Source organism: Podarcis cretensis (genome assembly GCF_951804945.1).
Source record: "Podarcis cretensis genome assembly, chromosome: 1".
NCBI classification, from domain to species: Eukaryota; Metazoa; Chordata; class Lepidosauria; order Squamata; family Lacertidae; genus Podarcis; species Podarcis cretensis.
The window spans coordinates 79936252-79962316 of record NC_137170.1 but is presented as its reverse complement, the minus strand read 5'-3'; the positions used below and the strand labels follow the sequence as shown (position 1 = coordinate 79962316).

Below are 26065 nucleotides of genomic sequence, written 5' to 3'. Positions count from 1 at the left end.
ATTAACACCAGAGAGAGAGAAAACATCTTTGTACTGAAAATGGAAAGAGTGCTTGCAAACTGACCTGCTTGCTGGACAGTGCTATATCCGTTACACTCCTTTAGTTCTTCACATGCTTCATTTGTAGAATATTGTAGTGGATGACAAGTGCAACACTCCAGTTACTTCCAGGTTAGTCACTAAAACACACTTATGTGTGGGCTGCTCTTGAAGATAATATTGGAAACTTCAATTGGCTGAGAACATTGTGGCCAGATTTGTGCCTGGAGTCAGCAGGATGGATCATATTAGGCCAAGTCTGTTCCATTTTCAGTTTGCTTCTGGGCTCAATTCATGGTATTGGCTTTGTCCTGCAAAGCCTCTAAGTGACCTGAGAACAGCATATCTCAGCAACCGCTTCTGCCTTTATGAACCAGCTCAAGCCAAGCACTCAGGTTCTCAGACTCTCCTTGTCTTCCCTTGGCCTATGGAAGTAGAGCTGGCGGAGAACAAGAGAGTGGCCTTTTCCATTGTGCCTAAACTATGGAATAGGCTCATTAGGGAGACCTGCTCTTTGCCAGCTTTTAAGTAGGCTTTTATCTTATTCCATTAGGCTTTGTTGTGGTTAGAGCCTCTGCTGATGTTTTTGGCTTGCTGTTGCTGGTATAATTTTATGATGCTATTTTAACTGCTGGTTTTATTTATTTATTTATTTATTTATTTATTTATGAATACTTTAAGCTGAGATTTCTATAACAACTCAATCGTATTTTTCTAGTACAAAAACAAAGAAGAAACATAAAAAGCAAGTTGTACCATAGAGTATGTACAAAGTGACTAGATGACCCTTGTGGTCTCTTCCAACAGTTCTATGATTCTGTGATTCTATAGCAACACTTCTGAGGTTACAGACACTTGTGTGCCCACCAGTATTTCCTATGGCACCTGCAAAAGGTCTCCATAAATATCCCCTAAAAATCTACATTGCATGGGCAATTGTTTGCTTTTGATGCTCAGCTTGTGTTTGCACTGGCTCAGCCTCTCCTACATTGACCTCGCCCCTTAAACATGAACACATTGGATGCCAGAACTCAGTGCTCACCCTCTTTCTCCATTTGAACAAAGGAGAGGTGCAAAGAACTTATGTGTGAGTGTGGTGATGGATGTAGGGGTCTTTTTTCCAGTTGTTGGGGGGCAGGGGGTGGGGCATGTCCTCACAATATTGTGGTCCTGTCTCTTTTCTGCTCTTTTAGATCTGGCAGCCATTTTGTGTTATGCCGTACCCTCATAGCGACTATTATGTGACTGGCATTTGGCATACTTTATCAGAATCCCAAATGTTCCCAGTGACCAAAAAGGTTGGCAGCTTCTCAACTTGACGTTCCAACAAAAGATGCTACTATTTTGTCTATCCTATGTCAGAACTAAGAGCAGTTTAGAAGTACTGTTGTATAGTTGAAATTGAAAAATCCAATATATAATAAAATATTGAACTGCATATTCACAGTGGGTGGCGGCATGCTTCCAGTCGCACTGCACTCATTGGGAAAGGAAGGTGGTGAGATGGCAAAATTAGGAGTGCTCCAAGGTGGTTGCAGGCCAGCAGCTGCACACACTCATTCAAAACTGCAGCTGCCAACCTGGAAGTCCTCCATCTTTGTTGCCACCACTTCACCCCAGCCACATTTCAATAAGCACAATACTGCTGCCCCCGGATGGAGGACATGACTATCTCCGCCCTGCCCAAGCCACTTCCATAGATTCATACAGATTTAACAATGAATCTGTGGCACTATACCAGTTTAGCAGTTTTCAATAACAGTACTTAAATCTCTTTGCCACCTTACAGTTCAGTAACTCTACTAATTGCTCTCATTGAACCCTGTTACTCGTTTCAAGAGTTCTACTGTTGTATTACAGCCTATGACAGAAAGATCTTTTTTGGCCATGAGAAGCTCAGGTCATTAGCCACTTGAAATGTTTCTCTTCTTGCCTGCAATCTAGTTGCACTGAAAAGGGGGAAGTGGTCTCTCTATAAAGCTACCATGGGTGTGGTCCTTTTGTGCAGCGGTTTTGCTACACAAAAAGATTCTAATTTGGGCTATCTTTTAATTGCTCCACTGTTGATTTACACATATGGAGCTGGGCATGAAAATGTTGTTCTGCTTGCTAATTCAGTTGTAAAGCAATTACAAGTACCAGATCAATATTGGGAAGTATAAAATCAGGAGCGTAACTTCAGATATTAAACCACGAATTGATTTTCTTGTCAAACCATAAGTAAGTGTTGCTCTAATACATGTTTCAGAGATAAGAGGGCATTTTGTAAGGCAACTGTAGTATTTGGAAGCAGTGAAATAAATCATTTTATTTCTCGTGTGTTGATTAACTCTTTAGGCGCACCATCTAGTGATTTATGCATTCTCACCATTGCATTTGGTTATATAGGATTGTTTTACAACTTCTCCCAATTTAAATAAATCCAATGCTTTTTCACCCATCAGGAGATAGAATGGTAAGATCTTGCTCCCATTCATAATTTATATATTTATTATTTATTAAATTTATATACCAGCCTATACCAGGAGGTCTCGGGGCAGTTCACTTTATGACCCTATAGGTTTGAATTTGTGGTAACTGGTGATTGACCAGGAAAGAGCACTTGAGTTTCTCATGAAAATGTTAGCCTGGTATGCGGCAGTGTTAGAAACTGAAATATGAAAGCTAGGAGCTAAATGGTACCTTAAACCTAGGTTATGGGCGCAACAACAGAATGTCTAGGTGCATTTTTTTATAATGAATACAAAGCTGAAAATGAATGAACTGCAGTAAAATATTATGTTCATTTCCCACATGGTCTAGTCCTTCCCCTGCCCACCCCCCTAATATTCTTAAGAGGGTCTCTTCTCCAGGCTTCAGAGAGTAGCTGGAAGTGGGGAGGCAGAATAAGGTCCTCCTTTCCTTCCACTCTGCAGTTTTAATCTGAAATCTTAGGCGCAGTACTACACCGAGCTCAGAAACTGCTCGCGCTAATGAAATTCCCTGTGGCAAAATGTGCCTAGAACCATGGGAATTTCGAACACTACATATTAAAGGTGTGTCCGATTTATACATGGTTTGCAAGAAGTGGGTATCATTAGACTAGAATGCAGGGTCTTCCAACAAAACTGATGTTGGGAGATTCAGAGCATGCAGTTTATACAGTGCATAGTTAAACTTTGGAATGTGTTCTTACAAGACAGAGTGAACTTGGATGACTTTGAAGAGAATTAGACAAATTCATGAAGGATGGGGCTCTCAGCTAATACTAACCATGAGGACTGTGTTCTACTATTTCTCTGTTGCTGGGAATCACAAGTGGAGAGAGTTGCTATTGTACTCAGCTGCAGCTTGTCGCCTTCCTATAAGTATCTGTTTGAACACTGTAAAAATATTATGCTGGACTAGATGGATCTGATCCAGCAGAGCTCTTCTTATGCTTTCACATTGTTATGTAATTTCAGGGTTCCCATGATGAGGCTGTATAAACCCTTTACTTTTTAAATAAATGAACTAGTTGGATTTCTTTCATTTTTCTCTAAATAAGTAAAGTTTTTAGTGCTACTTTTATTTCTGGGTTGAATATCACTCTTTCATAGTAGTTTTATAGTCTTTTATGGTTATTAATTGACAGCTTTGTTTGTTATTGGTTCTTGTAATGACTAAGCATTTGTGGGTGAATATAATCTAAAAGGAACAGTGGGGGTTGAATTGGTTTTTTTTTGTTTGTTTTTTTGCCCAGAAACAGTAATGTATCACAGTTACATATATGTGAAATGAAATGTGAAATTCAGGGTATATAGGTGGAATATTTTATACCTGTTTCAGTGTCATTGCAATTTTAACACCACACTATCAAGATGCATCAGACAGACTTTGACTTAAGAATGTAAGAAGTAAGTGCTGAAACCAAACAAGTTTCTCTTCCTGTGGTTAATGTTTAGGACATTCTGGGATGGAGCTAAACTGGAAATTAGGCCGAGTCTCAAGACCAGGTTCTGCTACAGTTCGGGTCACAGATTTGGGTCGGCAAGGTCTCCTGAATCCCAGTCCATCAATTAAAGATGATGATGAAGAACTACTTGTGAATGAATATCTTTCCCCCAACAAACTGGTATGTAGCTACCAATTTAATGCATCTGGAATGAGATTTCTGGAATGGAAACAATCAAATTAGGCTTGCTGATATACATTGCATTAATGTGGCATATCTGATGGACTTCCAGCTAAATTGAACTACTGAAAGATGCTTTTGGTACTCCTGGCTATCTCTCAGGCACTTCCATAAACAAATATGACCAACATGAGTATTAATCAGATCCTACAGAGAAGGGTTAAAAGGTCCTATTTTACAGTAACCTTATTTCTGTTTAATAGCAAAAGGATTAAAACAGTCTATATTCTAACATCGCAGATATGATTAACATCCCTGAATAAGAAAAGCAGAGAGCTGCCTCAGTATATGGGTCATACATTTGGCACATATAAATCACTCAATTTGTTATGCTAGTGGGCTTCCTCTAGCATGGTATTGTCAACCTTGAATGTAAGTGCAGTTTGCCCAGCATCTCACTCACATTCTTTGAGGCTTGCTTGTTGCTACCTGATAGCTTTAAAAGCAATAACTGCATGGACTGGTCCTGAGACCTACCGCTGACCTGAAGCATCCCTTCATCCACCTTTCATTGTCCACAGAAGAGCCAATGTAAAACGCTGCTTCCTGTGTGTAATGGTTCTAGGGGTTGCTCATGCGTAAACCGGCCCCACACCTGGCTGGGTTGCCTGAGTGAACCTCTTCTGTCCGGACAGCCACTTGCCCGTGGCTGTCTCAGTCGCTGGCAGAATCCGTCAGTGGGTGTTTCTTGAACTTCTTCCAGCAAGGAAGCTCTTTGACGCCTAGTCTCCGCCTACTCTCCCTGCGCAAGGAGGGTGTAGGCAGCGGAGGACCCTTACTCTCCCCGCTGGTCCCCGGCGAGGAGTCATGGGACCGCCTCGCCAATTCCCCCATCTGCCCCCCTTCTCCACTGGTGCTACGCTGATTCCCTTCCCCAGAAGATGGGCTGCCTCTCCCCATCCCGGGACGCTCTCTGGAATCCCTCTGGAGCCCGCTCTCTCCCTCTGACCCTGATGGCAGTTCCCTGACACTGTGTGTTGTGCAAAGGAGATAAACTTTCAAATTTTGTTAATATTTGAATAACGTTTTGTGTTGGTAAAATAATTGTGCTGTAGGAAAGGGTATGAGTCTGGATTCCCTTGTGACTATGGAGTTTTTATGTTGTAGCATGCATTATTTACTCGGTTACTAATTAAGGGCTGGGAAAGGCCTGGGGTGCACTGGAAATGGCTCACATCTGCTGGCAGGGGGATAGCTAGACAACAGGCTGCATTTTGATGGGATGAAGATGATGGAAAACAGGCAGCGACATGCAATGGTAGACAGGGCTTTCTGTGGGAAAGGAGCTTCAGCAAGGCTGCTTGTGGGCCATTTCCTTTTCTTTCTGTGTGGCAGTTGAAGGAAGGGAAACTTTGATTTTAAATGAAATTTGGGGATTTCAGTGCATAGACTTTTCCCTTCAGACGCCATGCCTCTGTCAGTGAGAAGCAGACTATCAAGTGAAATTTCACTAAGAGATGTAATAGAAGCAAAGGCGTAGGAGGGTTGACATCTTTATCAAAACAGCAATTGCTTTTAGAGTGAAAGCATTTTATTTGGAAAGTGTAGGGTGTAAAACCATCAGGATGTCCTTGCCCTGATCAACATTAACAGATTAGCAAATGTCCAATCTGATCTCACTGTTGCAGGGATGGGAGATGAAATGTTTAATGCTCTCCTACATTAAAAAAACCCAAAAGCATCTCATTGTACATACAGAGCTAGTAAAATTAGTTTGATCCCCTATCTGCAGTCTGAAATGAAACAACCCAGCAAGACCCATGCCTGGTGAGGCTTCAGTCCTAAACAATTTAGCCCTTCAAATATTTGGGGCCTGTTTCCATCCCTGCTGACCATCTTGGTCTCGTGGTAGTTCCACCTTCCTCAGAAGTGTAGGGAATTGCAGCTCAGGAGGGAGTTTTCTCTGTGGCAGTCCCTAAACTGTGGAACTCTTTCCCACAGGGCTTTTGCCCTATGCTGAAGAAACACCTCTTTACCCTGGTCTTTGACAGTTAAGGCATTTCATTTTGTTGAATGTACCGGTATATTGTTCTGTTCCATTTAGAATGGTCTTGCTTGTTTATAGCAGCAACAGTTTTATCTGTGTTTATAGTTGTATAATATATTGTTGTGGCCTGTTATGGGATGTTATGATAAAGCGTGGATAAGAAATATTATAAATAAAAAAAACCGGTGCTTTTTTCTAGGGGTATGCAGGGGTACGCATACCCCTAAACATTTTGTGAATCTAAGTTTGGCCTCATTGAGGGGCAGTATTTCAATATGAGTAGGAAAATAAGAGTACCTTTGAACATTTTTTTTATAGAAAAAAAGCACTGAAAAGAACTAATTTGGTTTCAGCACCAACTCAAACTCTTCGAGTTATCATGTGTCAAGATTTTTGTAATGCAGTACTTACCTTTGACAGTTGCATTCGTTTTTGCCTAATAGGGACTTTCCTTTGGCCTGAAAGTTTTGAGTGGGCATTGTTGGAGCAGTCGCTTCCTGTTTTTTAAAATATAGATATACAATATTGCCAAGGAAACGCTAACTATGTTTGCAGCACGCTTTAATAACAAGTCTAATGTAACTATTATTTGACCTCTTGTTGCTCAGGTTGAAGCAGCTGCTTCCATACTGTTAACTTCCTTTTGCTTTTTCAAGTTTAAAAATAGCACTGCTGTTCAACTAATTGATTAGAAACAAATTTCCATTATGTCCTTTTTAGTGTTTAGAACTCTTTAATGGAACAGTAGCAGGAAATCATTTTCTCACCAACACACTTACACAGTCTCAGCATTTTTTATAGCTGGGAGAAGACTCTGTTAGCCTTTCAGAAAGAAGACACTATTTTAAAATTGAAGCTGTGCGTGCCTGACTTTTCCTTTCCTCTTTCAAAACTTTAGGTCCATAGCCTACTTACTCTTGGGTGTGGTAGTGTATAGACAGTTTCAAACCAGTTTGCTCAGCATATTTATTACTGCAGTGAGCGTATTTCCTTGTTTGTGTTCCTTATGCATTTATATCTTTTTCTGTCCTCTCTGAAAACAGAAGATGAGTCCAGTATGAATCATGCATTGAGCATACAGTCAGTATCGTACTACAACAGCTAGTGCTGGACAGTGTATAAGTTTGTAGTGAAAAGCAAGTTTCTAGTCCTCATGGTTGTAGAATGATTCTACGATTCTATGAAATAAGCTTGAAAAAGTGTTGGTTATTCTGAGTCTATTAAGTCTTCTAGTGCTTAGGATTTTTTTGCTCTGCATAGCTTCCTGCCCTTTTCCATGGAGCCATGACAGTGTGCCTACCCTCATTTACTTTCCGTTATTAAATTTGATTTATTAGTACGCACAATTGAGAATGTGGTGTTTCAATTTATATAATTGTAAATTATATTTTGTTCAGTGACTAACTTTTAGTACCCGGATTGCTGATTTTCATAAATTGTGGTCATTTGTTTTTAGGACTGGCATGTGCACATATATGCATATGCAAACAGATGATAGAAGAAATGCTTTTCTCTGAATAATAGATTTGATGGCATCTGGGAATATGCACTTAACTGTACTGTTTTTCACAGAAAACTAAAGTTAGTGGGTTCTGTCTAATATTTTAAAGACAGAATTACTTCCTTTTTTCTTGGCAGATGATTACTTTTCAAAGTTGAAATAAATGCATTTGACAGGGAGGCCACAGACAGAATGAACCAGTTGAAAAACATTTCAGACAGTTGTTGAAGTTTTATAGAAAGGTGATGTGAGGGGGAGAATTTTGTTCCCTGTTGAAACTATTGTACTGCATGACATATACAATCTAAGAAGAGATGCTATCCCATCTATGTGCTTTCCCTTTCCTTTTTCCACTTTGTTAATTCTTTTTTAATTGAACATTTATACATTTAAAACATTTATACTAATATTAATCTTTTAATAGAGTTCTGCCTCTTTAGTTATAGAGCAGAAGTCTTACATTAATATATATATGTTGACTGCGAGGGCTTTAGGTGCCCTTCAGAATGGTATGCTAAATAGGTGGTGTCCTACATGGTTCCTGCAAAGCCTTAAATGTTGACTGCAGGTCTAAGGTGTCATATAAAGGAAAAAAGGAAACAACTTTTGTCTACTTCTTGTCTCTAGTGACTATATTTTCCTATTTTAAACTGCAATGCTAACCACACTTATCTGGGAGTAAACCTCATTGAATTCAATATAACTTTCTTCTTAGTAGATTTTAACACTGTTAAGATTGTGCTGTTTGTCTCTCGAAAGAGGTTTCAAGTTGAGCACTACCAACTTCCCATGAGTTCTGGGAAACTTAGACTTTACCCAAGCATCTCAGCTGTTTTTCTTTCTCTTTCTAATTCTCTGTCGTATTGCTACATATTTCCCACCCTTCTGTAGAAAACCAAAGCTGTATGGATGTTTAGCACAGAAGCTAAACATCAAGTTTGGGGCCTTTGTGTAGGACTGCATTACTAGCAGAATACTAATTTCTTTGTAGAATATTATGATAAAGGATACAAGTTTCATACTCTTTGCTTATTGTTGTAGAAAACACTGACTGGGCTAGATGATCTGCGTCAAGTGAAAGCTCTAGAGATGCACGTAGACACAAGAGAGAACAGCCTTGGAAACTTTGGTGAGAAAACATTTTATTCTGGCTCAGACCCTCTTAGCCTTTTATTAGAGCCCATTGTGCTGCAGCTGTGAAAAGGTAAATTCCATGCTCAGGGTTATTAGAAAGGAACTAAAAATATAACTGCCGTATCATAATGCCATTATACAAATCTATGGTGTAACCACATTTGGAATGCTGTGCAAAGTTCTGGCTGCATCATCTCAAAAAGGGTATTGTAGAGCTGGAAAAAGTTCAGAAAAGTCAACCCACATGATCAAGGGGATGGAGCAACTGCCCTATGAGAAGAGGGTATGACACATGGAGCTTTTCAGTTTAGAGTTAAAGGGAGTCATAAAATCATTCATGGTGTGGAGAAAGTCGATAGAGAAATCTTTTCTCTCTCTCTCTCTCATAATGCTAGAACTGATGGACATCCCATGAAGATGAATGTTGTAAGATTCATAGCAAACAAAAGCAAGTACTTCTTCACACACCAGATAATTACGTAAATGTTGGCATTCTTTCCCACAAGAAAGAGTGATGGCCACCAAGTGGTTAGCTTTAAAAGACGATTAGACAAATTCATGGAAGGAAAGGCTATCAATGACAGTCTGCTGCTGAATGTCCATTGCTGGTAATCACTAGTGAGGAGCGTACGGTTGCACCTAGGTTCCGCTTGTGGGTTTCCCACAGCCATCTGGTTGGTCACTGTGAGAATGTGATGCTGGACTAGATGAGACATTGGCCTGATCCAGCAGGTTGTTCTTATGTCCATTGGAGCTAAAGAAAATCTCTTTAATATTAAAGAGGTAGAAAAGTTCCAAATGGAGCAGCTTTCTTTCTGGGGTTTTTCTTGAGGGAGGTGGCATTTATAAAGGTTTCATTTCTAAATACTGACAGGATTTACATTCAAAGCAAGCTGAATGAGCTCTTATTTGAAAATACTGGTTGGTAAACTCATCCCTTATGCTACCAGGTTTCTTTATGGAAGAGCCACAAATCAGGTTACCCGTGGCACACCCTTATTTATTTGATTTTTGCCTCCTGGCAGGCACACTAAGTTGATTGTCTGTCTGAGGCTGCCTTCTGCTCTGGGTGAAGAAACAGTTTAATGAAAGAAAATGAACTTGAAGATTTCTGACAAAAAGAAAATAGCCTTCGTTAAATATGCATACGTAGGGGAAAGCATTTCGAGTGCATCTGTTTCATGAAGCCTATTACTTACAGAACTTTATCCTGTAATAATTTGCTTTGTAATACTGATTATGACCTAGAAATGGGCTCATATAAACTATGCAATACAATAATCTACATTAGCAGCAGTAAGAAAATGCTTGTGCTACAAAAACTTTAAGACATTGAATGATTCAGAAACTGGACAATTAATTTGAATCTTATTTTCTACCTTAACCGCATTGTAAGATCAAAATGGAGACTCCCCACCCCACTTGCATATGGGTGGAACAGAAAAGAATACATAACACATGTACACCCAATAACATTTCACTCTTATTGCTTATCTTTGTTTTTGCAAGTGCTAGAGGGTGTTAATTAATTGAAAGATTTTGAATAGTTTTTAATTAATTTTAATAGTTTTTAATTAATGGTTTGACTAGATGTTGTGGCCCTAATAATTCGTAACATACAGAATAAGAAAAATCTTGTTTGAAAGTGTGAATGGTCACAACTATGAATTATTTCTAGATAATACAGAGGGTGGTATTTAATTAAGTTTTACTCAGTAGGCCCACTGAAATTAATGCAGCTTAGTCATGTTCATTAAGTCAGTGAGTCTGCTCTGAGTAAAACTTAGCTGAATACCCAGTTCTTTTAAAACAAACAAACTAAGGTTGTGTGGATAAATCTGAAGAGAGGGGGAGATGGATAAGTCAGGAAACACTGGCTGGATACAAGCAGCAGTCCTTGAGAGAGTGTTGAAAAGGCTTTGTTTCCTGTAATATAAAGGTAAAGGTAAAGGTACCCCTGCCCGTACGGGCCAGTCTTGACAGACTCTGGGGTTGTGCGCCCATCTCACTTAAGAGGCCAGGGGCCAGCGCTGTCCGGAGACACTTCCGGGTCACGTGGCCAGCGCGACATCGCTGCTCTGGCCAGAGCCAGAGCCGCACACGGAAACGCCGTTTACCTTCCCGCTGGTAAGCGGTCCCTATTTATCTACTTGCACCCGGAGGTGCTTTCGAACTGCTAGGTTGGCAGGCGCTGGGACCGAGCAGCGGGAGCGCACCCCGCCGCAGGGATTTGAACCGCCGACCTTTCGATCGGCAAGCCCTAGGCGCTGAGGCTTTAACCCACAGCGCCACCTGCGTCCCTCCTGTAATATATACACATACAAAATACAACATTCTGCAGAACCTGTTTGACCAGCGGTGAAAATGGGAAGAGTGTGCACACCACAACAACAATCCTTCTTTCAAATCTTCTTTAAATCTGAGAGGTGAGGGGAATAGTTCCCAGCAGAAACAGATGTAGGACACAGGGAGAGGTTCTCAAAGGTAACTTTTAAAATGTCAAGTTACTAGTGATGTAAAATATAATCTGACAGTATGTGATCACTTCCAGGCAAGCCTTCTCTTGGTATGGATTCTTCATATGGCATTAGTCAGAGAAGATATGTTGCACCACAAGAATCAATCAGAAATTATGGTGAACAAATATATAAGCTGTACCATTAAAACACTTCAGTTATGACATTATATGTCTAAGAGGATCACACACAGACTTCTTTTACCAAATTGCAAATTGTTCCTTTTCTTCCCTGTTCTTATAGGTGCTTATCTGCCTAATCTAAAACAACTGAAACTGAATAGCAGCATGCTTATGTCAGTGAGGTAAGGAGCTATAGTACATAAAGTAAAGTCCAGAGTACGCTTTCACTCTCTGTCCCCACCCCATAGCAGCACCTCTCAATAATCCAGAGTGAGCTAGTTCTGAATCTGCTATATACAGGGAAAATCTTACTGTTGTTCTCTTGCAGTAATAGGGAACTTGTGGCCCTCCATATGTTATTTGACTACAACTCCACTGGCCAAGTTATTTTCATAGTGTTTAAGTGTGTTTTGCACTGCTTTGGAAATGAAAAATGTGAGGTTTCTACTTTTATTATTTTTTTTACTGGATGAAGTGGAATGCTTTTGCAATCTTAAGAAATTTCTGTATCTCAAAAAATCACATGGAAAGAGCAAATATATCTCAATACCTTTTAGAAAGACATAAGCACTACTGACGATCTGTAAATAACAGAACCACACGTGGTTTTCCGAGTGACAGTAAGTCGTTCCACTCAGTATTGTTATGCAGTATGTGGTAGTGAATTGCAAAAGCACTACTGTGACCATATAACACGGCAAGCAGAGCTTATGGCTGAGTTGGGCAACAAGATAGTAGGCACAATTATACCAAGGGAGAAGGCCTGAAAACCTTCCTGTCATAGAATAATTGTGAGAAACACCAAATTTCCTTCTCCAGCCTGCAGGAGGCAGTGTTTGTGTGAAACCATATTTGGAACTCATTACAAGACCTTTTTGAACCTGTTACACTCTTTGCCCTCTCTTCTTAATGCCAAGACCAAAGTGACCTTATTTTTCCTATCTCAAGGGTGAGAGCCCACGCTTTTCCCATTGCAATTGCAGCAAAGTCTCTCAATATTTGTGTGTTTATTTCTCAAATATCTAGAGGTTGGCCTACTTATTTTTGTGCGGTCAGTAGGGAGACTTTGTACACAGAATGTGATGAAAAGGTATTGCTTTAGGTCCTTGTTAATTTCCTACTTTACACTTATTTTATGAGGCTTTTACTCTATTGCTTCCATCCATCTCTCTCCAGCTATGTAATATCAGATTTATGAAGTAATAATTGAGGGAGAAACATGGAACACTCTCTGAAGAGAGCAAGTTAAAAAACTATCTTTTACTCTTGCATGATGACATATGTTACTTATCTCCCTAATGATTCTGGCAAAAAGGACTATATTTCAAAGCTAATGGGGTATTCGTTCTAGTCTGGCTAACAGCCACCGTTTTTAATCTAATTGCTTCTGCTTTCTAATTTCAGGGATGAGTAAAAGGATATATGTAAAATCCTAGATAAATACTTTCTTAAAACGTAGGCTGTTCTATTAGATGCAGCATCTGTAGCTGTGCTTTTGGCATATGCAGTAATCCTCAACTATTAAGTGACCTGTCATTTTCAGAGTACTATATCACAAAACCATCTATTTGTTTTGAGTCACCTTTGCACTGCTTTATCAGTTAATGTACAGTGGCTGTCATTTGCCTGGAGGGCTAAGGTAGGAATGCCAACAAACATACAGTACAGAGGTGGAATCCAACATGGTAGTAGATGGATCGTTCTGACAATGCAACCATCTCTCCTTGCCAGACAGAATGATCTCTCCTCTCCCCACACACTGTTCTGAGGGTTCGCCTGACCTTCCTGAGCAAATTTGGGGAGTGAAGGGAGTCTTGTTGTCCTACCAGGACTCTACCAGGGAACATGGTAGAGGTGTGTATGATTATGAATTGTATGGAGAAACTGGATAGAGATAAGTTTTTCTCATAATACTAGAATCTGGGACCATCCAGTAAAGCTGAATGTTCGAAGATTGAGGGCAGACCCCCCAAAAGTAATTTGTCACAAGGCACATAATTCAACTGTGAATTCTGCTCTCAAAGACATAGTGATGGCCACCACCTTGGATGGCTTTATTATGTATCAAATTTCAAAATTATTTGACCTGTCTCTTTATGTAGAGCCCAGAGGTTGAAAACTATGTGAGGAGCCCACCCTTGCTGCAACATCTTGGTCCCAGAATCAGGCTGCAGTCCTATATCCACAAACATGGGAGTAATTCCCATTGAATCCAGTGGATTTTACTTTTGAGTAATGTAAAGAATTGTGCTGCTGGGACTTTTAGCAGGCAGATGGTTGGTTTTCATCAAACCTGGTAGTAAGGATTGTTCTCTTCTTTATGAAAACTCCCAGATCTTCATCATTTTCCTTTCCATTCAATGCAGGTGTGGGTAACCTTTGGCCTTCCAGACATTGCTGAACTACAACTCCCATCAGTCCCTGCAAGCATAACCAATGGTCAGGGAAGATGGAAGCTGTAGTTCAACAGCATCTGGAGGTCCAAAGGTTCTCCACACCTGATTTAATGTGGTGGATACTCGATATTATATTTTCCTCCTTCTTGCCCTCATTTTTGGTTGCGATATTTAGAAATATGGCTGTTTGCAGTAAACCAGAGATCTAATCTCAGTTTGCAAGCCTCCAGATTTCTATTCAGGAACCCAATACCACAAATGATGCTGTCTGTCTGAAAACAGATACGTACATATCTAACCAATTTGAAATGCACCTGCAACACGTTGCTCCCAGCGGTTATGTAGGTTCTAAGTGATTTAGTCAGAAATGAGAGAGGAACAATTATCATCAACCGTTGAGAAAACGCAAAGAATTGAATGTTGGGAGATAATAGTGTAATTAGGCAGCTGGCAGGAGAGTTGCCCATCCTTATCAGTCTCCATGGCAACAGTGGTCCAAAGAGTCATCAGTTACAGCGAGGAGTAGAACATAATCTTCAGCAAGAAAGATGAGATCTATAAAGAGTAGTTTTTCACTCTTGTCTGTCACTTATCTGTTTTCTAAGACAATTACCCTCCAATATCAGACTAAGAGAAAAGTGGCTTAAGGACAGTAAATTAATCTGCATTGCTTATTATCTCATTGGCAAATATACAATGAATTCAGAGCTTGAAACTTGAAACTTGCAGTTTATACAATGTATTTTCGTAAGTTGGTCACAGTCTACAAATTATTATTTTATTTTGTTTATTTTCTAGAAAAATGATATATTATTCTTTTGTTAGAAATATTGCCAATATTTCAATTTAGTTTCAATTTAGGGCAAAGATACTTTTGAGACACAGGTATAGATTAACATTATAAAATGTATTCTTTAATGCTAAAAGGCCCATGTATGCAGCAAGCTTACCAAAAAAAATCTTTCATGCGTCTCAAGAACACACTACAACAGGAATCGAGGTAATGGTCATTAATATGTGAGTTAGGAGGGAGGTCTAAACAACTTATTAGGCATAGGAATATTAATAACTATTAAACAATATGATCAAAAGTGCCTACTTGTACAGAGGCTGCAAACTAGAAATACTAAGTTGTACTGAAGGAGTTCCCATGGAACATGTTTAGATATGGGCTATCTTTTCACATTGGAAGTACTGTACCTGCTAGTATGTACTGCCCTGTGTTTTTTAGATTTTGCAGAATCAGTCTTTTATTTTAGTGCTGTACAAGTTTATCTTCCCTTCTCTTTATTCATGTTTTTAAAGGGTAATAAATGTAAACATAGCTCTTGTAATTATCTTGCATTGTAAACTATACTGGCATGGACTCAAGAGAAGTGCTGGCAGAAACGGATTGGCAAAAAGTGACTTTTCCACCCCCTGGCACCACAGACTTTCTCATTCTCTAGCACGGCTCAGCCAGTTGTTTCTCCCTGCCTTCTAATTTCTTTATTCCACACCCTCCATTTGAGCAGAAACTGGGCATGTGCAGAAACTGCCAGCAGAGGGTCATGGAGGCCATTGTTTACATCCCTTAGTATAGTTTGGAAGCTGTACTAAGTGAACTTCTTCTTCTTCTTCTTCTTCTTCTTCTTCTTCTTCTTCTTCTTCTTACAAAAGGAAATCAAACACGTTAGCCATAAAAATGGAGTGATACCAACTATTTCTTCTCCATTTATTATTACAAACCTTCAATTCCAAATATAAGAAATATATTTGTATGTATATGTAGTCAAAGTTGATAAACAGAAGAACACAAACACATATTGCTAGTGGAAAAGAAGTGTATTAGAAAAAGAGGCAAATCTGAAGCATGGATCTGTACAAATTAAATGGAGTTTTCTGCTGTGGTAGTGCTTGTGCAGATTTATGCGTTTGCGCTCAAGAGTGTTAAAACAAAACAGAAAATTAGTACTAGTTACAGGTAGGTAGCCGTGTTGGTCTGCTGTAGTCAAAGCAAAACAAAATAAACAAAATAAAAAATTCCCAGAGAAGTAAATAAAAAATTCCTTCCAGTAGTAGAGACCAACTAAGTTAGCTATTGGTATGGTCTCTAAGGTGCTACTGGAAGGATTTTTTTTATTTTTTTATTTTATTTTATTTAGAAAATTAGTAGACATTTGAGGAGCCATGGGAGATTAGTGCCAGACCTGCAAGAAATGAAAAGTTAAAAGGGGAAGTAGAGGGTGTGGAAAGGTTGTTAGTAGAACCAAGAACTGACCCAGCTATATAAAACCAATGCAATCTGCCTGCTCCCTGGAGTGGAGTGGTTTTGTTTTGGATGTTTCACCACTTATTGAAGTATCTCTAGATTGAGGTAGTTCAGATTCAGATGGGGAAATAAGCATAGTTGCAGCTGATTGAAGGTAATGTCATGTGGATGACTTTTGATTTAATGAGAGAAAACAGGCAGATTCCAATCCATTCTAAAGCCAAATGTGGCCAAGCCCTGAATTTGCACAAGTGCTCCCATAGAGATCCTGAGAAAGCACCAGAACATTCACATCAAATGGAGACCTCTTGCACCTATTCTCTGATCTCATCCTGCTCACTGCTCCATTTAGGAGGGCCAGGCCGCTGGGCTCTTGGAGGGGTAGAAGACATCAGCTTAAAAGTGCTGGGGCAGCATGCCAAAGGTGCTTGGGGCAACATGCCAAGGGAGGGAGGGTTATACTGGAATCCTACGAGGAGCCCCTTTACACCCTTCTCCACTACATGGCAAAAGCAGAATTGCAACCACAAAGTTTAATCTGTATTTGAAAAAGACACATTTTTGAGACCTTCAAGTTAGCTCAGTTGGTTAGAGCATGGTGCTGATAACACCAAGGTTGCAGGGTTGATTCTCATATGGGACAGCTGCATATTCCTGCATTGCTGGGATTGGACTAGATGATCCTCAGGGTCGCTTACAACTCTATGATTCTATGTGATTGGCAGCAATTCCTATTAGTTTCAGGGGGTTGCTGATGTGAAGTGCTTTGAGGCTGGGCTACCACTATTTATTTTCTTTCAGGATCTTTGACATGACATCTGGAATTACTTTAGGTTTAAACTGGTGAAGCCAAAGGGAGCCTTCTTCTGGTATCTATCCAATAAGTTTTTGGCTCAAATGAACCTATTCCCAATAGTTTTGAATAAAGAATTTATTGAGTAAATTGTGGTTCTCTCAAAATGCCACTTTGTGCCAAACCACACTGGCTTTCTCCCTTGTTTTCAAGAAGTGTCCTCAACTCAAAGAATTGGATGTTATGATTGTGTACTATGGAAGGATATGTGTAAAAAAAGGATTTTTGCAATGCATAATGATATGTTGAGTTCTGGAAAATCATTAGTGATCAATTTTACTTTACTAATCCTTTTAGACAACAATCCTAGCTACACTTACCAGGGAGAAAGCTCAAGTGAACACAGTGGAAATGATTTCTAAGTAAACATGCATAGAATTCTGTTGTTAGTCACTTTTATGCTTCTATGACTTCATCTCCAAAGATTCCTTCATTGCTTGGAGAAAACACTCAGTTTAAAGCTTTTGGGTTCACTTTCAAATACTGCAATGCAAAATTATCCAAGCCAAGCTCTCAGGTATGAATTAATTCAAGTTAGTTTTGGATTGTTGAACACCCAACTCAGTGGGCAGTTACTTTGGGATCGCTGACACTTTCCTTTTAATCAATTAATGTATATGTGACCTTATTATAGCATTTATCTCTGGCACTTAGTTTGAAAATTAATAGGGCAGAATATTGTTTTGACACATGGGGAATCAGAGCAGAACTGGAAAAGGATACACCAGGGGAAGCCAAATCAGTGCATCCAGATGTTCCACTCCAGCTACCACCAGCCCCAGTCAGCATGGTCAATGATTAGGAAGGAATGGAGCTGTTGTCATCTGGAGAGCACCACATTGGCTGTCCCAGGCTTATATCCTGTATCTGTCTTTGGGTGCACATATGTGGTTTTGCATGTGTGTGATGGGTATATGTATGAATTTGTATCTCTGAAAAAATCAATGGGTGTGATGGGGCTGCCTACTCCAGCTTCATTGCCTGGGGCCCAGTGACACCAATACATGTTCCAATCCAAGCAGAGCTTCTTTCCAGCCGGGTTACTCTAATATCTTCTCTCTCCAGCTGCCAAGGAAGAAACAATGTAAGTGTATGCTGTCATCAGCTTTTGAACCTGAGCAGGATAAACCGCAACATCAGAAATCCCTGCGACAGAAGCTGAAATGTGCTTTCTGTAAATCTCCTGTTATTTATTTATCCAACTAGATTTATATACCACTTAATTAACAAAAAACCCTAAATAGTTTACATAAAACCATATAAAATATGCATAAAAGATAAGGATAAAATCTGTCTTTAAAAACAACTGGACATAAAACTGGTCAAAATATAGATAAATTTAGCAATTTAAAAATAAATATACGTAATAAAATTACATGTTACATTACTCATGAGTATGAGCTCCGGAATATAAGAGTGCTACTGTGAAACATAATGGGTGAATTTGACCCTCAATCCAAATCTCTCTTGCTTTGCCAAAGATGAAAAATATTAAAATGAACTGAATACATAACCCTTGGAACTTACAGTGTCAACTTTCCTTAAGGGACCTTGGAACAGCATTGTCTAATCTTCAAGTCCTCTGGATGGCTCGCTGTGGGCTTCCAGATTTAGATGGTATCTCTTCCTGCTGCTCTTTGAAGGTAGGACACATTTGAAATATTTCTTCAGTTGCCCTGTTTACTTAATGTTCAGCTTCTTTTTATGAGGCATTTATGAGGCAGAGAACCTTAAGTTCCTGTTCATTTTCTTTCTTTCTTTCTTTCTTTCTTTCTTTCTTTCTTTCTTTCTTTCTGCTGGAGCCTTTTAAAAATTAATTTTAGGTCTGATAAAAATCAGTGCCATTCCTTGTACTTAAAAGGTACTTCTATCATAATTTATCATGTATTGTGCTTGGCAATTCTGGGTCTTGAGGGGGTCTAAAGTTCAGTATTGTGCCATATATCAAACTGCAAGCCATGGGTTCATTGTCATTACTTAATGTGCAGTGGTTAAAACTTCATGTTGATAAGGTCCCTTTGGTTTCCTTTAGGAACTCTACATAGCATATAACAATATTGCTGACTTAAGTCAACTTAGCCTGTTGGAGCACCTTGAGATTCTAGACCTAGAAGGAAACAACGTGGAGGACCTCAGTCAGATTCAGTATCTGGGGCTCTGTGTTACTCTGTCTGCCCTTACAGTGGAAGGAAATCTTATTTGCTTGAAGCCAAGCCCACAATCTCCAGAGGTAACTTTGCTTGCTTTAGATTTCGTTTAAAAACGTGCATCTGTGTTTTAATCTGATTATGAGAAGATACTGCTTAGCACAGCATAGTTTACCATGTGAATGCTTACCAAGGGAGGCAAATGCTACCCACTCCAAGTGAATAGCTAAGTAGCTGTTGTCTCTAAGAACATCACCTTGTGCTCGGCCAGAGAGGGTTTTTACAATCAAGTGGTCTATAAATTTTATGAAATAAATAAATAAATGACAACTGACTTAAGCACCCCCAAGCACTGGTTGAGCACTGTGCAACCCAAAGCGTATTTGAAGGGAGTTCTGCTGAAATCGGTGGGATGTGTTTATATGAAGATGTTTCAGAAAAGAAAGAAATAACAATGGCTGCCTGGTTTGTGTATTAAGAATGGCCACAGCTTTCTTTTTGGTGGCTGCAGTTCAGAACCTATCCTCCATGTCAGCTTTGTTCATTTCTAGTACAGGAATCCCTCTTGCAGGCCACTTTTGGAATTCTCAAGAGATTCAAAGACAATTTGTTGTGTAATGGGGGTCTACTGTGTAAGTAAGATCCTTGCGGCGTACACGGCAAAAATGTGTTCCCCTGGTACATGGGCAGTCTTGTATTGATTGCGCTTGTGGCAGTTTAAGATCAGCAGCCAAAATCCTAGACACATGCCTACCACAACAGAGAGGGCTTTTTCAGCAGTAGGGAACATGCTAACACCTGGAGTATTGCACATGTCCCATCAACAAAGGCCTTTAGAGGAGCCCCAAAGACTTATTTATTCTCAGCCACATTTGCTTAAATAAGATTTATTGGCCTGCCGAGTTGAATTGGTTTCAGCTATAATTATTTATTGGCGTTCAGTATTGTACTGGACAGTTGTTGGTGTTTTTTTAAAAAATAAAATAAAATAATTGAAACCACTGCTAAAACAAAACTTTCCCCCTCCGTTTTAGCAGTGCTTTCTATGAAAACCTCCTCGTGCTGTTGAAGCAAGGCACACTCCCACCACTCATAAATGGATTGGGAGAATGTCTTCCCCATCAAAAAGCAACCAGGAGCTCTCTTTATGCTCATGGTTGTTCCTTTATAGCCACACGGGTACCTGTCCTACACCTTATACCTCATATGATGCCTGGTGAGGGGCAGGTGAATGTGGTTTACAAGGAACAGCCTCACAGTCCGAATTAGACCTGCAAGCTGGAGATTCCCCTCCTTGCACTGTTGCATCTAAGGCCATGCTTCATATTTGCATACCACCTTCAAATGTAGAAATAATACAAATATATCTTCTAGACTTCATCCAAACAAGGATAGCTAATAATTCTCCCTGGCCCTTTCTATGTAAAATAAAAATAAAGTTACATATACTGATTCGACTAAATTTACAGCTCTCTCTACAGGCTGTCTGTTTGCTCAGTGTAATTTGATTTCCAGATGAGCTCATCTCTTCCAGACATTAAAACCCAAAGCAACAATCTAATGATGAATGTGGTGGTCTCTATCACAGCTGTTTCAATAGCACTCTGTGTCCATATATGTGTGTGTGTACATGTAATGTGATGCACCCCTCAACCCTGATAGCATTACAGACTTGTAGACTGGAAAACCTATAGGTTCCATATAACGGAAAGCGAATGCAATACGTAAAAAGATTATTTTCTTCTGTACTAGGTATTTACCCTATTGTGGGAAAGAATATAGGCCAAAAGTTCATCAGCCAGTCTTAACATTATACAGATGGAGTAGCAGTTTGTAGTTCATTGAAAGTGGGGGAAATATTCCAGGTGCATATATTTACCACTACTGCTACTTTGCTTCAGTTCTCTTGTAGCACTATACAAAATCTAGGGGTGACACACCCTCCCAGAATCATGCAATCTAAAGGCTGCTCCAGTTTTAATGCATGTGTCTAAAGCCATCTGTTAGTAACCAGCAACTGTGGCCTGGGGGCTTAGTCCAGTCCCTAGGGGCTTCCCATCTGGTCCTAGCATAGTGCCTGATCTCAAGGATGCCTCATAATGCAGCTTGTCATTTCTCCTACACAAGATGAGTCATAAGCAAAGAACTCTGACCTCCTCCTCTCCAGCATGTGCAGCAGAGGAGGCTTGGGGGAGTCCTCCCTTTATGGACCCCAGCTGCTCCCTCTTTGCTTGGCCATGGCTGAGTCACAGGAGGCAGTAGATGAGGTGCATAGGGGGGGGGACACAGTAGAAAAGCCTCTCTGGCTGATCACACTTTGCCGTGCCTTAAGCTTGCATAGGAATTGGTTAGTAGGAAGAAAGTAGATGTAGCCCAGTAGTTGCTGACCAGGTTCTAGATTCCTAAATCTTAAAGTGCAAAAGAAAAATGTCATATAGAAAGTGGAGTGAGAGGAAGCTTCTGTAGTCCAGATCTAGAGTGTGTGCCATTCAGTGATGCCCCCTGCAGCATCTACTTTGCTTTTTACTAGAACCCCGAGAACCACAGACAGCCATACACTTAAAATTAAGGAACAAAGGTGCTTCTGAACATGTGCTCAGCCCTGGATTTTCTTCAGCACCAGAACTAACCAAAATTAGTCCTGTCACACAGCATCCCACTCCTAGTTTTTCTGTAAGGTTTCTTCTTTCAGCAGACTAATTGTAAGGCCCATCTAGGTGTAAAGTGATGGAGAAAAGGGATTTTACACTCTAGTCTCCACACCACAGTTCTAGTCGGAATCAAGCTCTCTGCGCCGGCTAGTTTGGCCTAGATAAACTAGGGATGGTTAAAAAAAAAAGGGGGGGGGGAGGAAGGAAGTTAGAAACTATTGCAAATCTACTGTAAATCATCCAGGACTCTACCAATAGATTACAGTCTACATTCTACCCATCCCTGAACTAGATGAGCTAGTGGACTTTGTTTCATAGTGTCCTTATGTGGTTCCTGCCCACTTCTCAGATTTCCCTCCCCTCTCCCTTGTCAAAATGTGTTTGAAATGACTACACTGAGAAATTTCTGCTTTGGGTTTTTCCCCCTAGGTCCCAGACTACAACTACAGAGCTGAGGTGAAAAAACTCATCCCTCATTTAAAATATTTGGATGAAATACCAGCAGACCAAACTGATCTTCCTTTCCCATGCAAGATGAACAAGGAGTGGCTACTTGTCAAGGAATCCATCAAAGATGGAAGTCTGGTTGAAGAGGCATCTTGTTCAGGCAGGCCAAATTATTACCCAAGGATCCATTTTTGCTGGGGACAATGTTTCAGGGGAAGATAATGTGTACATACATAGGTCCATGCACACTCTCTTGTACGCACCAGAGCCAGGCCTGGTTATCAGGGATAAGAATGGGCAGTAGCTTTTGCAAGAGTGTAAGGGTAGAGTTAGATGTGATAGCAGCAGAAGTGTGTCTTCATACAGAACACTCTAAACAGCTGTAAGACAGAGAGAGATAGGTGTGGGTCCTCTTGTGTGGTAGGTGGGAAAGGAGCTTCAAAGGCCTCCACATCCTGCCCCCCCCCCGCCAGCTCTCACACTCTTTTTCTTCTCAAGATTTGCTAGGGGAAAGGTGGCTAGAGATAGTGAAACAAGCAGCAGGCAGTAAAAGGGTTTAGAAGCCTCCCACCTGCTGCTTCGCCATGTTTGAAATTGTCCACCTCACCTCACCAGTAGCAGACAGCATTTGAAAACGTTGGTCTGTCACTGTTAACATCAAGGTTCAGCTGAGGGAGATATTATTATTATTATTATTATTATTATTATTATTAATAATAATATTAATAATAATAATATCCCACCCACTCTGGTGCGGCTTCCAACAAAATACTAAAATGCAGTAATCCATCAAACATTAAAAGCTTCCCTAAACAGGGCTGCCTTCAGATGTCTTCTAAAAGTCTGGTAGTTGTTGTTCTCTTTGACATCTGGTGGGAGGGCGTTCCACTTGGTCCATTTGGTCCAGAACAAGAACAATGAACTAATACTGCCTTCTTGATAAAGTTTTGAAGCTTATTGATTATACTGCTTGCAGTGAAATTCATTTCCCAGGAGTTAGACATCCTGAAAATTATGGATTATTATTGTATTTATTTAAAATACTAATGCATTTCCAAAATAACTCATTAAGGCTCCAAAGTACTTTGTCTTTTGTTCCATTCAGAAGTTAATGACCTAGTATTGTGCTGTGTTCTTTGATTAAACTGTTCCTGCTCTTTTCACGAGACCTTCTGGAGATGATGAGAAATTTTAGCTTTGAAAATACAATAATGGTGTACCAACACACAGCAATGACTGAAATTATGACATAGATGACAACTTTGTTTGGGGCCATCCTAAAATATATATTAAAAAATCAGATACCAGTTGATACCAAACCAGAACTGGTGGTACAGTGGTACCTCGCAAGACAAATGCCGCGCAAGACGAAAAACGCGCAAGATGAAAGAGTTTTCCGTTTTTTGAGTCGTTCCGCAAGACGAATTTCCCTATGGGCTTGCTTCGCAAGACGAAACGTCTTGCGAGTTCTTGCGAGTTTGTTTCCTTTTTCTTAAAGCCGCTAAGCCGCTAAGCCGTTAATAGCCAATAAGCCGTTAATAGCCAATAAGCCGCTAATAGCCGTGCTTCGCAAGACGAAAAAACCGCAAGATGAAGAGACTCGCGGAACGGATTAATTTCGTCTTGCGAGGCACCACTGTATATGTTTTGCTAGACTCCCATTCCATAATTTTTACCTAAATGTGGAAACCCTATAGCTGGATCCAAAAAAACTTCAACTTTTAAGTCATTACCATTTCAAAGTTGGTTCTGAATACCTGCTCCCATACTTGCATTCTAAGCTTCTTTCTATACCTTGCTGTCAGATATTTACATCTCTACAGAACCAGGGTGGCTGGAAGATGACACTGACAATGAAGAAAGCTAGCCCTCTCGAGGCTCCAACAGGATAGCGCATGAGCGCCAACATTACTTTAGAATATGGAAAAGAATTTCCTTTGCTCTGCTCATTATCACTGCTTTGCTAAACTGAACATTTATACCATCTTATTATGTGTTGCAATATCTCACTGAACTCCCCCCCATCACCCTGTTTAGATTCTTATTTAGGACCTGTAGCAAGAAGGCCCGGCTCTGCTGTGAGACCTGCCATAACTCAGCTCTTGTCAGCTTCTCGACCTCAGGTTCCACAAAGACCACTTAGCGCCCACTTGCTCTCTGGTAGTAGCACCCTCCTGGAGGCTACCATCTGTGATGAGATGTTGCCTGAAGATGACGCCAGTGACCTGACACATGGTAATGGAATACCTGGTGCCATTCTTGCCTAACCTCCCATTTGCAAACCTCTCTTCCAAAAGCATGTGTGCATGTACACAGATGATTTAAAAGCATTCTTGCTCTCCCATATATTTCCTTGAATGACATGTATGTGCATTGGGCACAGATTTTTGTATATCTCTTTCAGTTAATATGACCCTGGAAATATGCACAGTCGGTTAAAAGGCATTGTTTGATGGCTCAAACTTCATTTCATTTCATTTATATTATTGCTGGCCTTCAGTAGGATGATCCACTATGTCATAGTGAGTTTGTCCCCAGCTTTCTTGCCATACAGATAGACAAACTTCTGCCTTACAGTGACTAGATGTAAAGAGACCACTTGACTATTATGTTGTCTTCAGCTGAGCAAGATGAGATTTGTCCATTATTACTATCTCCACCTCAGCTCACCTTTGCATGCTATTCAGTGGTGTCGAAGCAGTAGCTGTGCACCAATAGTTAAACCAAAGTGGGAAAGTCTACTACTTCCTTTCCCTAAATATGAAAAGCAATGAATGAGCCAGCTGTATTGTTGAATATGTTAAAGGGAATAAGCAGATAGCATGCATAACAGCCAGCCATTGTTCTTTCTCTTGCAGTCCTCTTTTGCCTGCTCATAACCCTTCTTTAGCTGGCTAGATATTTGCTCCTTTACGATTCCCATGATGCTTGATCCTATGCTGCTATTAAGCTTTTCCCTTGGGGGACCAATTTTCACCTGAATCGTGGGAGAATTTTCTCTCCCTGGAAACCCCCTCCCTCCACTGTGCCTTGTGCTGCTCAGCTGCCTGGGAAACCAATGAGAATGGTGAAAAGAGGGGGTTCAACTGAAGAAAAAAGTTGATCTTTATCTGTAGCTCTCCCCCTTCCTGCCGCTCTGCTGATCAGTAGGAGAGTACATTGCAGACCATGTAAGATTATGCAGTGGGTCAGAAGCAATCCAGGGAATGCAGATTGCCCACGTCTGGACAAGACATAGGGAAAAAATGCATATATATTTTTTTAGATTATGCGTATTGACCAAAGAATGTGGTCAAGAATATTAAAAAATGCAGTCACATTTCCTAAGGCCTGTTGGGAGAATATGTATATATTCACCAGTGTTGAAGAAATGATTCTTCAACATCAACTTCATTGGACTGGCCATGTTGTTTGAGCAACTACTCTATTCCAAACTTAATAATGGAAAGCGTAATGTGGTGGTCAACAAAAGAGGTTTAAAGACTCTCTCAAGGCAAATCTTTAAAAATGTAGTATAAACACCAACAATTGGGAAACACTGGCCTGCGAGCACTCCAGTTGGAGAACAGCCTTTACCAAAGATGTCATGGACTTTGAAGATGCTTGAACTGAGGACGAAAGGGAGATATGCGCTAAGAGGAAGGCACGCTTGGCAAACCCTCACCATGATCAACTCCCGCCCGGAAACCTATGTCCCCACTGTGGAAGGATGTGTGGATCCAGAATTGGCCTCCACAGTCACTTACGGACTCACTGTTAATACCGTGTTCATGGAAGACAATCTTACTCGGCTACGAGTGATCGCCAAAGAAGAAGAAGACCAGGAATTGTGCACAAGTCCCTATTCATGGAAAGATTATGGACACAT

At 40.3% G+C, this 26065-nt stretch overlaps 1 protein-coding gene across 1 annotated transcript in view; it reads left to right on the top strand.

The window, feature by feature from the left end:
• LRRC56 (leucine rich repeat containing 56) overlaps nt 1-26065 on the top strand; it is a 33530-nt gene continuing 7465 nt past the window's right edge. Inside the window, exons 1-8 of the mRNA XM_079950081.1 lie at nt 1-171; nt 3963-4132; nt 8722-8809; nt 11574-11634; nt 18499-18595; nt 18985-19182; nt 22180-22357; nt 24235-24432. Of these exons, the coding sequence (XP_079806207.1) occupies nt 141-171; nt 3963-4132; nt 8722-8809; nt 11574-11634; nt 18499-18595; nt 18985-19182; nt 22180-22357; nt 24235-24432 (1021 nt within the window). The 5' untranslated portion in view covers nt 1-140. The remainder of the gene's footprint in view (nt 172-3962; nt 4133-8721; nt 8810-11573; nt 11635-18498; nt 18596-18984; nt 19183-22179; nt 22358-24234; nt 24433-26065) is intronic.